Source organism: Gymnoscopelus microlampas, assembly GCF_963454915.1.
Source record: "Gymnoscopelus microlampas genome assembly, chromosome: 21".
Classification (NCBI taxonomy): domain Eukaryota; kingdom Metazoa; phylum Chordata; class Actinopteri; order Myctophiformes; family Myctophidae; genus Gymnoscopelus; species Gymnoscopelus microlampas.
This window is the reverse complement of record NC_139958.1, coordinates 2,183,945-2,197,753: the sequence shown is the minus strand read 5'-3', so window position 1 is coordinate 2,197,753 and position 13,809 is coordinate 2,183,945. Positions and strand designations below refer to the sequence as shown.

Genomic DNA, 13,809 nt, shown 5'->3' with positions numbered 1-13,809 from the left:
CCTAGTAGTCACTCTGATTGATTGAATACCCTATTAACAGTTTGCTAAATAGTACAGAGGTACAATTATACAATAATACTAAAAAGGATAACACAACAAGTCCTATATCAAGGGCTATCCCATGCGTTCCTTGTTTTCATTGACCCGTTTTGCTTAATCTCTCTCGCCAAAACCTGGCAACCCCCCACGTCACACTCTCATTGGAGGCCTTTCTCCGCCAGTCAGACGGCTGACTCCCGCGCGCAGCCGCAGTGGGGCCGGGGGGAGGAGGAGGAGCGCGAGCGGAGGAGAGAGAAGATGGTGCACATTAAAGAATAGTGAGTCTGAATTATTATATCATTTAAACTGAAACCTAAACTAAACCCGCCTTTGTGTTCGACGCCGACGTGTCGCGTTGAAGCCAGCGGCATCTAAAGCCTCTGATTAACGCGTTAAGACGCGTCTTCTATCGCGCGTTCTACGCGTTATATAATATAAGAGCTTTGTGACATTCTGTGTGTCTGTCCTTTTGACAGGAGCAGCAGCGGTTAGCCTATAGCTAGCAGGCGGCAGCGATTCGCCGGGCGGATAATCGTGCCGCGTTCACACAGGCAGATACACACAAGATACACACATCGTTGTTTGGTTGATTTTTAATCAGTGGTGGAAAGTAACCAAGTACATTTACTTAAGTACTGTACTTAAGTACAATTTTGAGGTATTTGTACTTTACTTGAGTATTTCCAATTTGCAATACTTTTACTTCTACGTACTCCGCTACATCTCAGAGGCAAATATTGTGCTATTACTCCACTACATTTATTTGAAAACTTTAGTTGCTAGTTACTTTGCAGATAGAAATTATTACATTATAAAACATACATTAACCACTTTAGCTCTATATTATAAATAGGCTATTTGAAATTAGCCGATCTACAAGCTCACAACGCGTCGCATTGCGACGCGTTGTGAGCTTGTAGATCGGCTATTTTCAAATATTTAGTACTTTTACTTTTGGTACTTTAAGTACATTTTGCTGCCAATACTTTTATAGTTTTACTCAAGTAATTTTTTTTCCCTGGACTTTTACTTGTAACAGAGTATTTTTTTATATTGCAGTATTGGTATATTGGTATTGTGTATACAGTCTAAAAGTATCACACTAAAAACAGTGCAGTGGACTAGTTGTTTCCATTGAAACAAAATGACATGATTGAAATGACACCAAAATACAACAATACCACCATCATCACAGTTGTAGCGTATTTGTAGCTTTGTGTCTTTGTAGCTGAAGTTGAAACCATGCTCAACTTTTTTCTTCGTAGCTTTTTGTAGCAGATATACAAACTTCGCGCTGACGCTGCATGGCTTACACTGAAAATGAATGTTCGCCTGTATCTTTGTCGCCGCCTGTGTGAACACGACATTACATTGGGGGAGAAACATTAACCTCGCATCACCAGTCTTTCCACCTCGGAGGAAAGCCTGGTCTGCGTTCCAGAAGACAACATATGATCTGGTCTAGACCACGCCTACTGAAAAAAAAAATGAAAAAAGAATCCTCTTTCCGGATTCTGCCCATCCGGTTTTGCGGTGCCGCTTTGTTTTGGTTCCCCAATCCCTATTTAAATGGAATAGAATTTCCCCGTGGGATAATACCGACGCTAAATAGTCTCCGGATAGTGCACGCACATTTACATTTAAAAAATAAGCTAAACAATGCCGTATCAAGGATTTTATTAGCACGGACCTATTTTGGGGTGAGACGTCTTTCCGGTTCTGCCCATCCGGCCACTTTTTCTTTTTTTTACTTCCGCTCCCGACCGGATCATATACCCAAAAATGGAATGCTGCCCAGGCTAGAGAAACATAAACGTTCGCCCGTATCTTTGTCGCCCGCCGCCAAAGCAAAGCAAAGCAAAGTTTGTTGTTTACCCAGGGTGTCGGACTAAGCACGAAGCTTGTTTCCAGCCGGACCCTGCATGGAAGCCTTGCTCAAGGGCTATTCAGCGGTGATTCATGATTGATGTGATGAATTGGGGAATCGAACTAGGGACCTTCCGGTATCAAGGCCGCCCCTCTAACCACTAGGCCACCGCTGCCACTGTGTGAACGCTCACCGGCTCCCGTCTCCGCCGGGGCCTTAATCATTGCTGCTTGTTAAATGCTAACGTGGGGATGCTAACGTTTAGCTTCGGTTGTTACAGCGGGAATAAGCGTTGTTATCGCGTTGTTACAGCTTTATTACAACGACGATAAACCCGCCCTGCTCTCATTTAAAACGCGGTTTAATAAGCAGGTTTATTTCTTAGTGTTTGTTGTGTCTTTAAAGGGTTTTAGCTGTAATGTGGGACCAATATAGGCTTTTAAGCCATTGCTTCACTATACTTCGCCCGTGCGACGGTGCCGCACGCCGTAAAAATAGCAGATCTACAAGCTCACAGCCTTCCTTGACGCTCTGTGAGCTTGTAGATCTGCTATTTTTTTCACGGCTATGCCCCCTTTTGAGGAGAAGAAGAAGAAGGCTATAGCTAGCTGTTGTAGCTGGGCGGCTAGCAGCAGCACTGTAACAGATCTGATTATTATTATGTTATAATTACAGTTATTATTATTTAATATAATTAAGGTTATAAACATGTTTTCCTTTTCATTCTTACGTTAGGATCATCAGGAAAGACACATGTTCTTCCTGCAAAGCCGCATTTATGTTTGTAATTAATGTCTTGTACCGTAAAAGGTAGGAATATATGATGTTTAGTTCATTGGTTCTCAAAGTGGGGTCCCGGGACCCCCAGGGGTCCTTGAGGGAGTTCCAGGGGGTCCCCAGCTAAATGATAGATTAGGCACCAAATGGACCCTTATGGGTCTGTAACTCTGAGAGTGTACAAATGGAACCAAATGGACCCTAACGGGTCCATTTGGTTCCATTTGTACACTCTCAGAGTTAAATTGACATAGATTTTACATTATAAATTGCGGTCCAAGTGATAGAAATGCCATTAAATGGGGGTCCGTAGCCCTAATGTATGTCAAACTGGGGGTCCTTGAAATTAAAATGGTTGAGAATCACTGCTAGAGCCGTAAAAAATCTTCTCTTATGGGGGGTCCCTGGCATATCTTTTGAAATGGGGGTCCGCGGGCTAATAAGTGTCAATTTGGGGGTCCTTGACATGAAAAAGTTTGAGAACCACTGGTTTAGTTAAATAGCTCTTATGTTCTGTTATTAATCATTGTTATGGAGTGTTTGTCTCCATGTCTCTCAGCTCTTTAGTAAACAGAACATGCATTCAGGTCAGGATACACATTTTATCCAATCGGGAGAGAGATAGAGAGACAGACACATGAAGACAGACATTGGAATACTATAAAACTGAAGCTGATAAATATGTTCTCTCTCTCTCTCTCTCTTCTGATTGGATGAAATTGACAACCTAGCTGCATATGAATGTGTTATTAAAGAGCATATGGGTGCAACTGAGCACAAACACTCTATAACAGTGATTACTGTCAGAGTGTATTTGTTTTTTATTCTTTTCCACAAAACAAGTTTTAACCAAAGAAAACCCACGTAGGCTACCTTTAAAACCTCTCTCATTTGATGTCAGTCATGAATAAGAGATCACTTTGGTTCCTTTATGCGGTTATAACATTCTATTCATTCAATGTCATTACAAACCAGGAAAAACAATGAATACATGCAGTGTTGCTTTGATATGATAGAAGAGAGAAAATGTTCTAACATGCCAACAGGGCCATTATCTCAATTTAATTACAAACTAGAACAAATATATTTATACCGTACTGTCCTTAACTGTTGCTTTGCAGGATTCAAATTCAAAAGTAACAGATCTACAAGCTCGAAACGCTGCTACTTTGTTTTGATGCTTCTGTGTGACTCTGTATTGTAGTGCAGCGGTTCTCAAACTTTTTCATGTCAAGGACCCCCAAAATGATATGTATTTGGCCGCGGACCCCCATCTAAAAATGTTGTTCCAGCGACCCCCCAGAAGCAAAGATTTGAGTTACAAATGTTTGCTTTAAAAATATGTATATTCAAAGATTTGCACAACTTTTCAAGATTTTTCAAAAATAGCAGATCTACAAGCTCATAGCGCGGCACTCGGTGCCGCGCTATGAGCTTGTAGATCTGCTATTTTTGAATAGCCAAAGTATAAAAGGTCATAATTATTCTGATGCTATATATACACATTTTGCTGGGTACCCCCTGGAACCCCCTCAAGTACCCCTGGGGGTCCCCGGACCCCACTTTGAGAACCAATGGTGTAGTGTGATGGAGGAGGGGTCGTTCATTTGAGAAAATAGATACAAAAAGTCCAAAAAACATATTGAGATAAGAGGTTTCTGGCCGACAGAGAGGAGATCTAAACATGTTCTGTTGCTTTGATCAGATAGAAGAGAAAACATGTGGCATGCATGATGACACATGTCATGAGTTAAGACTCATTAAGACCCGGAACGCATCTGTGTGACCACTTTAACCGTTATTTTACACTTTGGCTCTTCAAAAAATAGCTTGCAAGCTTGTAGATCTGCTATTTTTGCAAAATCTTGAAAATGTGTGAAAATCTTGTATTATATATATTTTTTTTTTGAAAGCGAACATTTTTAACTCAAATCTTTGCTTCTGGGGGGTCCCTGGAACAACATATTTTCAGAGGGGGGGGGGCTCCGCGGCCAAATACATATCATTTTGGGGGTCCATGACATGAAAGAATTTGAGAACCTCTGATTATAGCAACATACATTTAAAAAGAAAACGTTAGGATTTAGAAGACATTTATAGAATCCTCCAGAAGCAAAGATTTGAGTTAAAAATGTTCACTTTAAAAATATATATATATTCAAAGATTTTCACACATTTTCATGATAAAAAAAAAAAAATAGCAGATCTACAAGCTCATAGCGCGGCACTCGGTGCCGCGCTATGAGCTTGTAGATCTGCTATTTTTGAATAGCCCAAAGTATAATGTCTAAAAGGACAGATGCTTTCCCTTTCTTAATGTATTAAGACACAACATGACGGGACAGATCTAAATCAAAGCACCGACACACACATCGAAGAGGAAGCCCTGTAGCTGCTGCGAGTGCCGCGCTATGAGCTTGTATATCTGCTATTTTTTAATTTCTTTTTTTTTACCGTGAAAATGTGTGCAAATCTTTGAATATATTTTTTCTTAAAGCCAAGAATCTGTAATCAAATCTTTGCTTGGAGGGGGATTCTACAAATGTCTTCTAAATACTAATAGTTTTTTGAAAAAACCTATGCTGCTATAAAACTCTTTTCATGTCAAGGACCCCCAAAATGATATGTATTTGGCCACGGACCCCCATCTCAAAATATTTTGTTCCAGGGACCCCCCCCCCAGAAGCAAAGATTTGAGTTACAAATGTATATATTCATAGATTTGCACACATTTTCATGATTGTTTTTTCTCCAAAAATAGCAGACATACAAGCTTTTAGATCTGCTAGTTTTGAATAGTCTTAAGACATCTTAGAAATGACACAGATGCGTTCCCGGTCTTAAAGGGTTAAAGGGATAGTTCACCCCCAAAATAACTTTTTACCCATATCGATTAGTCACCCCATGGAGACTTGAATTCATGGATATTGTTTAGTTTTTGTTATTTTTGGCGACAAAAAATAAATCCTTTTAGGCTTCCTAATCAAAAATTGCACAGGGCAGATATGACAAAGAACTTAGAAATACAAAGAAATTATTGACATATGTAATAATGTTGTACATGACTCGTTGTAAGCTTGTAGATCTGCTATTTCTGCTTTTTTAAATATTTTTTTTTTTAAAGTTTGTGAACATTTTTCAACATGGAAACCATTATGACGATTATGCAAAAAATAATTGCCATTAGACGATCATGTAATAATTGTGACAGAGCTATCTGTAGCCTTTATCAGCATAATGACAGACACACGTCCCTGTTTGACTGCCTGTTCCTCATCATACTGTAACTATGGACCATGAAACCTATTAGATCAGGGGTCTTCAACGGGGGGGTCCGGGACCCCTAGGGCCTTGGTTCTCAAAGTGGGGTCCGGGGACCCCGAGGGGTACTTGAGGGGGTTCCAGGGGGTCCCCAGCTAAATGATGGACAGGAACCAAATGGACCCTTATGGGTCTGTAACTCTGAGAGTGTACTCTGAAAAGTGTACTCTGAAAAGTGTACAACCAAACCAAATGGACCCTAACGGGTCCATTTGGTTCCATTTGTACACTCTCAGAGTTAAATTAACATTGATTTTACAATATGAATTGGGGTCCCAGAGATATAAATGCCATTAAATGGGGGTCCGTAGCGCTAAGGCATGTCAAACTGGGGGGGGGGGGGGTCCTTAAATTACAATGATTGAGAATCACTGCTAGAGCCGTAAAAAATCTTCTCTTATGGGGGTCCCTGGCATATCTTTTCAAATGGGGGTCCGCGGGCTAATAAGTGTAAATGTGGGGGTCCTTGACATGAAAAAGTTTGAGAACCACTGATATACAGTATGTTATATACAGTATGACTATTATCTTTACAAGCCCATAGCAAGAAGGTTTTTATTATTTGTGGCACCATTTTGGTCAGGTGTCACGTATGCACACGTGACCTTTACATTGTGTTATCTTATCTGTAGTGTTGTCAACCATTTAAGAGCTATTATAATATGCATCGTAAGACGAACAGTGAACACTGAACATAGCTGACCTACCAGCTGACAACGCTTCACATGGTGACGTGGTTAGTAAGCTTGAAAATATGCTGGTATTTTCAACGTTTTTGAACAACGTTCTCTGTCCCACTGTGGCTTTAAGATTTATTTGGCTATTCAAAAATAGCAGAGCTTGTAGATCTGCTGTTTGTTTTGAGAAATCGTGAACATTTGTGCAAATCTAAGAATAAAAAAAAAAATGACGGCGAACATTTTTAACTCCAGTGGAGTTAATTTGAGATGGGGGATCCGCGGCCAAATACATATCATTTTGGGTGGTCCATGACATGGAAGAAAGTTTGAGCACCACTGATATAGCAACCAAACAACAACAAATATATATGTATTTGGCCGCGGACCCCCATCTAAAAATATTTTGTTCCAGGGACCCTCCAGAAGCAAAGAGACACATTTGCTAAATCTTTTTTTTTTTTTCAAAACAATTGCCAAAAAAATCTTAAAAATGACACAGATGGGTTCCCGGATTGAATGGGTTAATTCAATTACCCAGATTGTTAGCTTCTTTCTTTAGGCTGTGATGCTGCTGCAGCATCTCTATGGGGGGAGTCAGTGTGTCAGACAGACAGACACACAGACAGACAGACAGATCTCTTGGGGGGGGGCATCCTGCAGTGTGTGTGTGTCCCAGAGAGAGCCTACACAGTACAGTGTGATTATATACTGTAGGTGTTACTGTATGTAAGTGTCTGAACCCAGAGCTGTGAGGATTGTGACCACATGCATAGCTTACTATCTCTTTGAACAAGCCATAGTTTCCGTGCCATCGGATCGCTACTGGACTGACTGCATCGATGGGATTGACCGGGCTTTGCTAGGTGTGTGTGTGTGTGTGTGTGAGTGTGCGTGTGCGTGTTTGTATTACTATACTTATGAGGACCAAACGTCCCCACAACAAGAATAGTAGAATATGAGAAAAAAGGTGTTGTGAAGAACCATTTTCTTGGTCCTCACAAGAGAAATCGTTATTTTATGGTTGAAAAAAAGATTTTTAGAGCCATGTTTACAATTAGAAAAAGATACAGGTTGGGGTTAGGTTTAGGATTTAGACCTTTAGAGGTTAGGTTTAGGGGGGTTGGGGTTAGATTTTCCCCTATTTTATACTTAGTTGTGCGGCGATGTCAAACCGGAAAATAGCCGATCTACAAGCTCACAACGTGTCGCAGCGCGACACGTTGTGAGCTTGTAGATCTGCTATTTTTCGGCTTTAGACTTGCGGCTAAAAATGCCCCCAAAAAAATCATAAATCAATCATAAAATCGGCTTCCTAAAATGTTGACGTCCTCACAAGTATAGTAATACAAACGTGTGTGTGTGTGTGTGTGTGTGTGTGTGTGTGTGTGTGTGTGTGTGTGTGTGTGTGTGTGTGTGGCCTTCAAGTGTTCTAAACGGGCGGACGGACATAACATACGCTGGGGGTCCCTGGACCCCTCTTTGATAACCAGTGGCACGTGTGGCCAATGAGAGGAGAGATGGCATAGGCAATCTCCAAGTGTGTGTGTGTGTGTGTGTGTGTGTGTGTGTGTTTGTATGTGTTGCTTCTTTGCCGTGCTGACATAACATACGGACGCTCATACGGACAGAGTCAAGTGTAGAGCGGTTGGCACCGCTAAAAAAGAAGGAAAAAGCACCACAGCCCGTAGGCTACGGATCGGCGCTTTACGGTTGGATTTATCGGCCCGTAGGCTACGGGCCTGGCGGTGGTAGTGTTAATGGCTTAATAACTCTACTGTCATCATGTTTTGTCCTAATGAGCCGATTATGGTTATTGATACAATATTGATCTTTTAACTAATATCTCTCTCTCTCTCTCTCTCTCTCCCCCCCAGCCGTGTGGTCCTACCGGTGTCAGTGGAAGAGGTAAGTGTCTTAACAGCAACAACTCATCTCAGGGAAGTAGGTCAGAAATTCATTCACAATCAATAATAATCATTTTATAATAATCAGCCAGCCTGCCAAAAGCTTGTTGGTACCTGAGCTTTACTGGCCCGCACTGTTCTGGATAGGTCACCACATTCTGTGTAACACCGCTGGTGCCTTTCACACCTAAAAGACCTCAAGAACCAAATTGTTACATTGTTGCATTTTTTTTCATTTAGGTCTGGTTGTGTGTGTGTGTGTGTGTGTGTGTGTGTGTGTGTGTGTGTGTGTGTGTGTGTGTGTGTGTGTGTGTGTGTGTGTGTGTGTGTGTGTGTGTGTGTGTGTGTGTGTGTGTGTGTGTGTGTGTGTGTGTGTGTGTGTGGTAGCAACCAACATGTGTAAACAAATGACACACACTCTTAACAGAGCGTTTGTAGGCACAATCACCTCATTGCCATAGAGTCACAGGAGGAAGTGTGGAGAGAATGAACTCTGTGTTAACCTCATTCAATCCCAAACAAAATGACTTCTGAATCCTAACAGTTTCATGAAAAGCGTATGTTGCTTTAATATCAGTCCTTCTCAAACTAAAAGGTCAAAGACCCCCCCCCCCCCAAAATTCTATGTATTTGGTCTGGGACCCCCATCTGAAAATATGTTGTTCCAGGGACCCCCCCCCCCCCCCCCCCCCCGCAGAAGCAAAGATTGGAGTTACAAATGTTCGCTTTAAAAAAAAATATTGCACAAATTCCACTCCTCGCCCTGTTCATTTTGTGTTTACTAGTGTTTGTTTAGTGGAAGTCACGTGTGGACTTGGCCCTTCAAAATATATATATATATCTTTTTATTTTTTATTTTTTTTACAAATTGACATTAGCCGTTAGTGTTAACCCATTGAGACCTGAAGCCGATTCTACGTGTCTCCTAAATCCCAACAGTTTTCTCAAAAACGTATGTTTCTATATCAGTGGTGCTCAATCTTTTTCATGTCAAGGACCCCCACAATTATATGTATTTGGCCGCGGACCCCCATCAAAATATTTTGTTCCAGGGACCCCCCAAAAGCAAAGATTTGAGTTCAAAATGTTTGCTTTAAAAATATATATATTCAAAGATTTGCACACATTTTCACGATTTTTCAAAAATAGCAGATCTACAAGCTCATAAGTATAAAATAATGCTTTTTAGCTCAAATCTAAAAATGACACAGTTCCAGGTCTTAATGGGTTAACAGAGCCAACAGACCACGGACAGCACAGGGTCAGATGATCTTTAGTCCATCACTCTGCTTGCTCCCTCCAGCATCATGAAGTTGCCAGGTTTATGCCTGTTGGCGTTTCCAAGCCCAGAGCCTCCTCCTCCTCCTCCTGTCTCTATGCCCCAATGTATTTGTCTATTTACCCTCGTTGACCCACATACACATCCAGTGCTATCTAGAGGGGTTTTTCCATGCTGCTTTATTTGTGCCAATTAAAGAAGACCAAGCGCCACCCCATTACCTTGTTGTTCTTTCTTTTCATGACATCCTGGTGTGTCATTCTTACGGGTCCATTGCAGACCAATATGCTGTTACATAGAGCAGTGGTTCTCAAACTTTTTCATGTCAAGGACCCCCACATTGACACTTATCAGCCCGCGGACCCCCATTTCAAAAGATAAGCCAGGGACCCCCATAAGAGAAGATTTTTTACGGCTCTCTAGCAGTGATTCTCAACCACTTTAATTTCAAGGACCCCCAGTTTGACATGCATTAGGCCTACAGACCCCCATTTAATGGCATTTATATCTCTGGGACTCCAATTCATATTGTAAAACCAATGTTAATCTAACTCTGAGAGTGTACAAATGGAACCAAATGGACCCTAACGGGTCCATTTGGTTCCATTTGTACACTCTCAGAGTTACAGACCCATAAGGGTCCATTTGGTTCCTGTCTATTTGTTGGTTGGTTCCTGTCCATTTGTACACTCTCAGAGTTACAGACCCATTAGGGTCCATTTGGTTCCTGTCATTTAGCTGGGGACCCCCTGGAACCCCCTCAAGTACCCCTGGGGGTCCCCGGACCCCACTTTGAGAACCAATGACATAGAGTACAGAAGTCCTGACGTCACTCGTTCATCCTCTGGGTCGTAGAAGTCATTTCTCTATGGAGAATAACATTGGGTCATCTTAGAATCGTCTCGTATAAGAATTGTGGTAAAAAAAAAACTGTCTCTGTGATATTGTCAGGGAGGAGGTTCTGTATCGTTTATGATAGTCAGTCACTTATATTTCATACGGTCTGTTTCTGGAGAAAATGTAACTAATTTGGCGGAAGTAACATTATCGTTTTCTCACCGTCAGTTGATGCTTCATATCCATAAGAGTCAAACCAACGGGGCCGTTTGTTTATGTTTGAAACACAGTTCTTATTTGAGGCGATATTAAACACGTCTATGGGGATTCAGAATGGGGGAAAAAAACTCGACCCAGGTAGGATGCAGTGAATGACGTCAGACTCCGGTGCTCTATTCTGTAACCGTTAGCATTAACAACAGTGTTTGGTTTAATAGACCGAAAAAAGGGTCCTTGTGACACAATCATTAGGCTATTCAAAAATAGCAGATCTACAAGCTCATAGCGCGGCACTGCCGCGCTATGAGCTTGTAGATCTGCTATTTTGTGAACATTATTTTGTGCAAATCTTTTTATTTTAATTTGAGAAGCAGTGATTTATAACGGCTGTGTGTGTGTGTGTGTGTGTGTGTGTTCTTGTGTCCTCAGTATCAAGTGGGTCAGCTGTACTCCGTAGCTGAGGCCAGCAAGAATGAGACGGGCGGGGGGGAAGGCATCGAGGTGCTGATCAACGAACCGTACGAGAAGGAGGGAGAGAAGGGACAGTACACACACAAAATCTACCATCTAAAAAGGTACGGCTCAAACCAATGACACTCTGCCTCCCAACCTGTGTTGATTTAGTCCACTAAGAACTATGACGAAAAATGTCCGTTGACTACCTTTTTACACCGACCAAAACTACATGAAAACTAAATAAAAACTAAGCTATGATGACTAAATATATTGACAATTTTGTCAACAAATAAAAACTAGACTAAAATGTCAGTGAGGGATCTAGTGGAGAAGAGATCCAGTAGAACTAAGAGACACGTCATTTGATGTTTGGTTGCGCTCTGAAAATAGCAGATCTACAAGCTCAGCAGAAAAGTCTTTTCTACTGAGCTCGCTGCGACACGTTGTGAGCTTGTAGATCTGCTATTTTCAGCATGCAACCGAGTGTAAAATCAGCCATTTCGACGCCATCAAGGCGCCGCCAAAATACATTTTAGTCGACTAAATCAACTGTAGATTTAGTCGACTATAATCTTATGATATTTAGTCGACTGAAAACTAGTCAAAAACTAAAGCATTTCAGGTGATTAAAATATGACTAAAACTAAATGGAATTGTATTCAAAAGACTATGACTAAAACTGACTCTAAACGTTGTTGTAAACATCAACACTGCTCTACAATTCTTCTGACATTCTGTTTTTTTTTGCATTCCTCCTTTAGTAAAGTCCCGGGGTTTGTGAAGATGATCGCACCAGAAGGAGCGTTAGTTTTTCATGAAAAAGCTTGGAATGCCTACCCTTACTGTCGCACTAGTAAGTCAACCAGTACTTTACTGCTCTTGAGGTGCATTTTCATTGATTCATTGATTGATTGATTGATTCACACATCACTTTCTTTAGTGATGCGATTGAGTGGCGTGGTTCAATATTAACCCATTCAATCCGGGAACGCATCTGTGTCATTTTTAGATTTCTTTGGCTATTTATTTTTTTTAAATCATGAAAATATGTGCAAATCTTTGAATATTTATGTACGGTATAGATATATTTTGAAATCATATATATCATAATCATATTTGCTTCTAGGGGTCCCTGGAACAAAATATTTTGAGATGGGGGGGTCTGTTAGGATTTAGAAAACATTTGTAGAATCCCCCAGAAGCAAAGATTTGAGTTAAAAATGTTTGCTTTAAAAACATATATATTCAAAGATTTGCAAAACTATTTTAGATCTGCTATTCTCTAATAGCCAAAGAAATCTAAAAATGCCACAGATGTTGGCCTCCCAGTTCTTAATGGGTTTAAAGTAAATTGTAAAGATGTGACATCCAGTTGGAGAAGTTAGCTTGTTGCTTGTTGATGTGCTGTGTTCAATTTCCTGAGCTATACAGTGCATGACACAACTATACTGTTAATGATGACATACTGTGTGTCTACACCATTGGTTCTCAAAGTGGGGTCCGGGGACCCCCAGGGGTACTTGAGGGGGTTCCAGGGGGTCCCCAGCTAAATGATAGATTAGGCACCAAATGGACCCTTATGGGTCTGTAACTCTGAGAGTGTAAAAATGGAACCAAATGGACCCTAACGGGTCCATTTGGTTCCATTTTTACACTCTCAGAGTTAAATTAACCTTTCTTTTTACAATATAAATTGGGGTCCCAGAGATAGAAATGCCATTAAATGGGGGTCCGTAGCCCTAATGCATGTCAAACTGGGGGTCCTTGAAATGAAAATGGTTGAGAATCACTGTTAGAGAGCTGTAAAAAGCTTCTCTTATGGGGGTCCCTGGCTTATCTTTTCAAATGGGGGTCCGCAGGCTAATAAGTTTCAATTCGGGGGTCCTTGACATGAAAAAGTTTGAGAACCACTGGTCTACACCACTGATGCTGCTGTGACCAAAAGTCACACAATAGTATTTTTCCCATTGACATTTCCAAAAATATTTTGTATTTAATACGTCATATGATCATCAGTAAAAAGATCAGTGAAATAAATGAGTAAAAAATCAGTTTAATTCACAAAATAATGTATTTGTATTTTGCAAGTTGCCATTCATGCACACTCAGAGTCACTGCCACTTAGACTGAAAGAACGAGCCCAATCGATGGTCTTGAAGGGCGGAGCCAAACCCAGGCGCTGGATTCCAGCGCCTGGGTTTGGAGCACTCTGATTGGTTAGGAGATAACAAGGTCCTAAGACCAGCGTTCCTGCAAGGTTCTCCCAGGCTTTTTTTCTTTTGAAACAAAAAAAAAAATGCATGGGTTTCCGAGGCTACTGCCACTGGACTCATTTGAAGATGTAAAGGGGATTACATCTAGGGACTGAGGGAGAGTTAAGAATTCAGAATCTGAACAAGAGACCCTGCTGTCTAAAAAAATCATATGGAC

The 13,809-nt window shown here is 41.1% G+C and overlaps 1 protein-coding gene across 1 annotated transcript in view; it reads left to right on the top strand.

Annotated features, from left to right (window-relative positions):
• Positions 1–265: 265 nt before the first annotated feature.
• Positions 266–13,809, top strand: part of LOC311037129 (phosphatidylinositol transfer protein beta isoform-like) — a 41,078-nt gene continuing 27,534 nt past the window's right edge. Inside the window, exons 1-4 of the mRNA XM_084046219.1 lie at positions 266–317; positions 8,559–8,589; positions 11,353–11,498; positions 12,141–12,232. Of these exons, the coding sequence (XP_083902345.1) occupies positions 298–317; positions 8,559–8,589; positions 11,353–11,498; positions 12,141–12,232 (289 nt within the window). The 5' untranslated portion in view covers positions 266–297. The remainder of the gene's footprint in view (positions 318–8,558; positions 8,590–11,352; positions 11,499–12,140; positions 12,233–13,809) is intronic.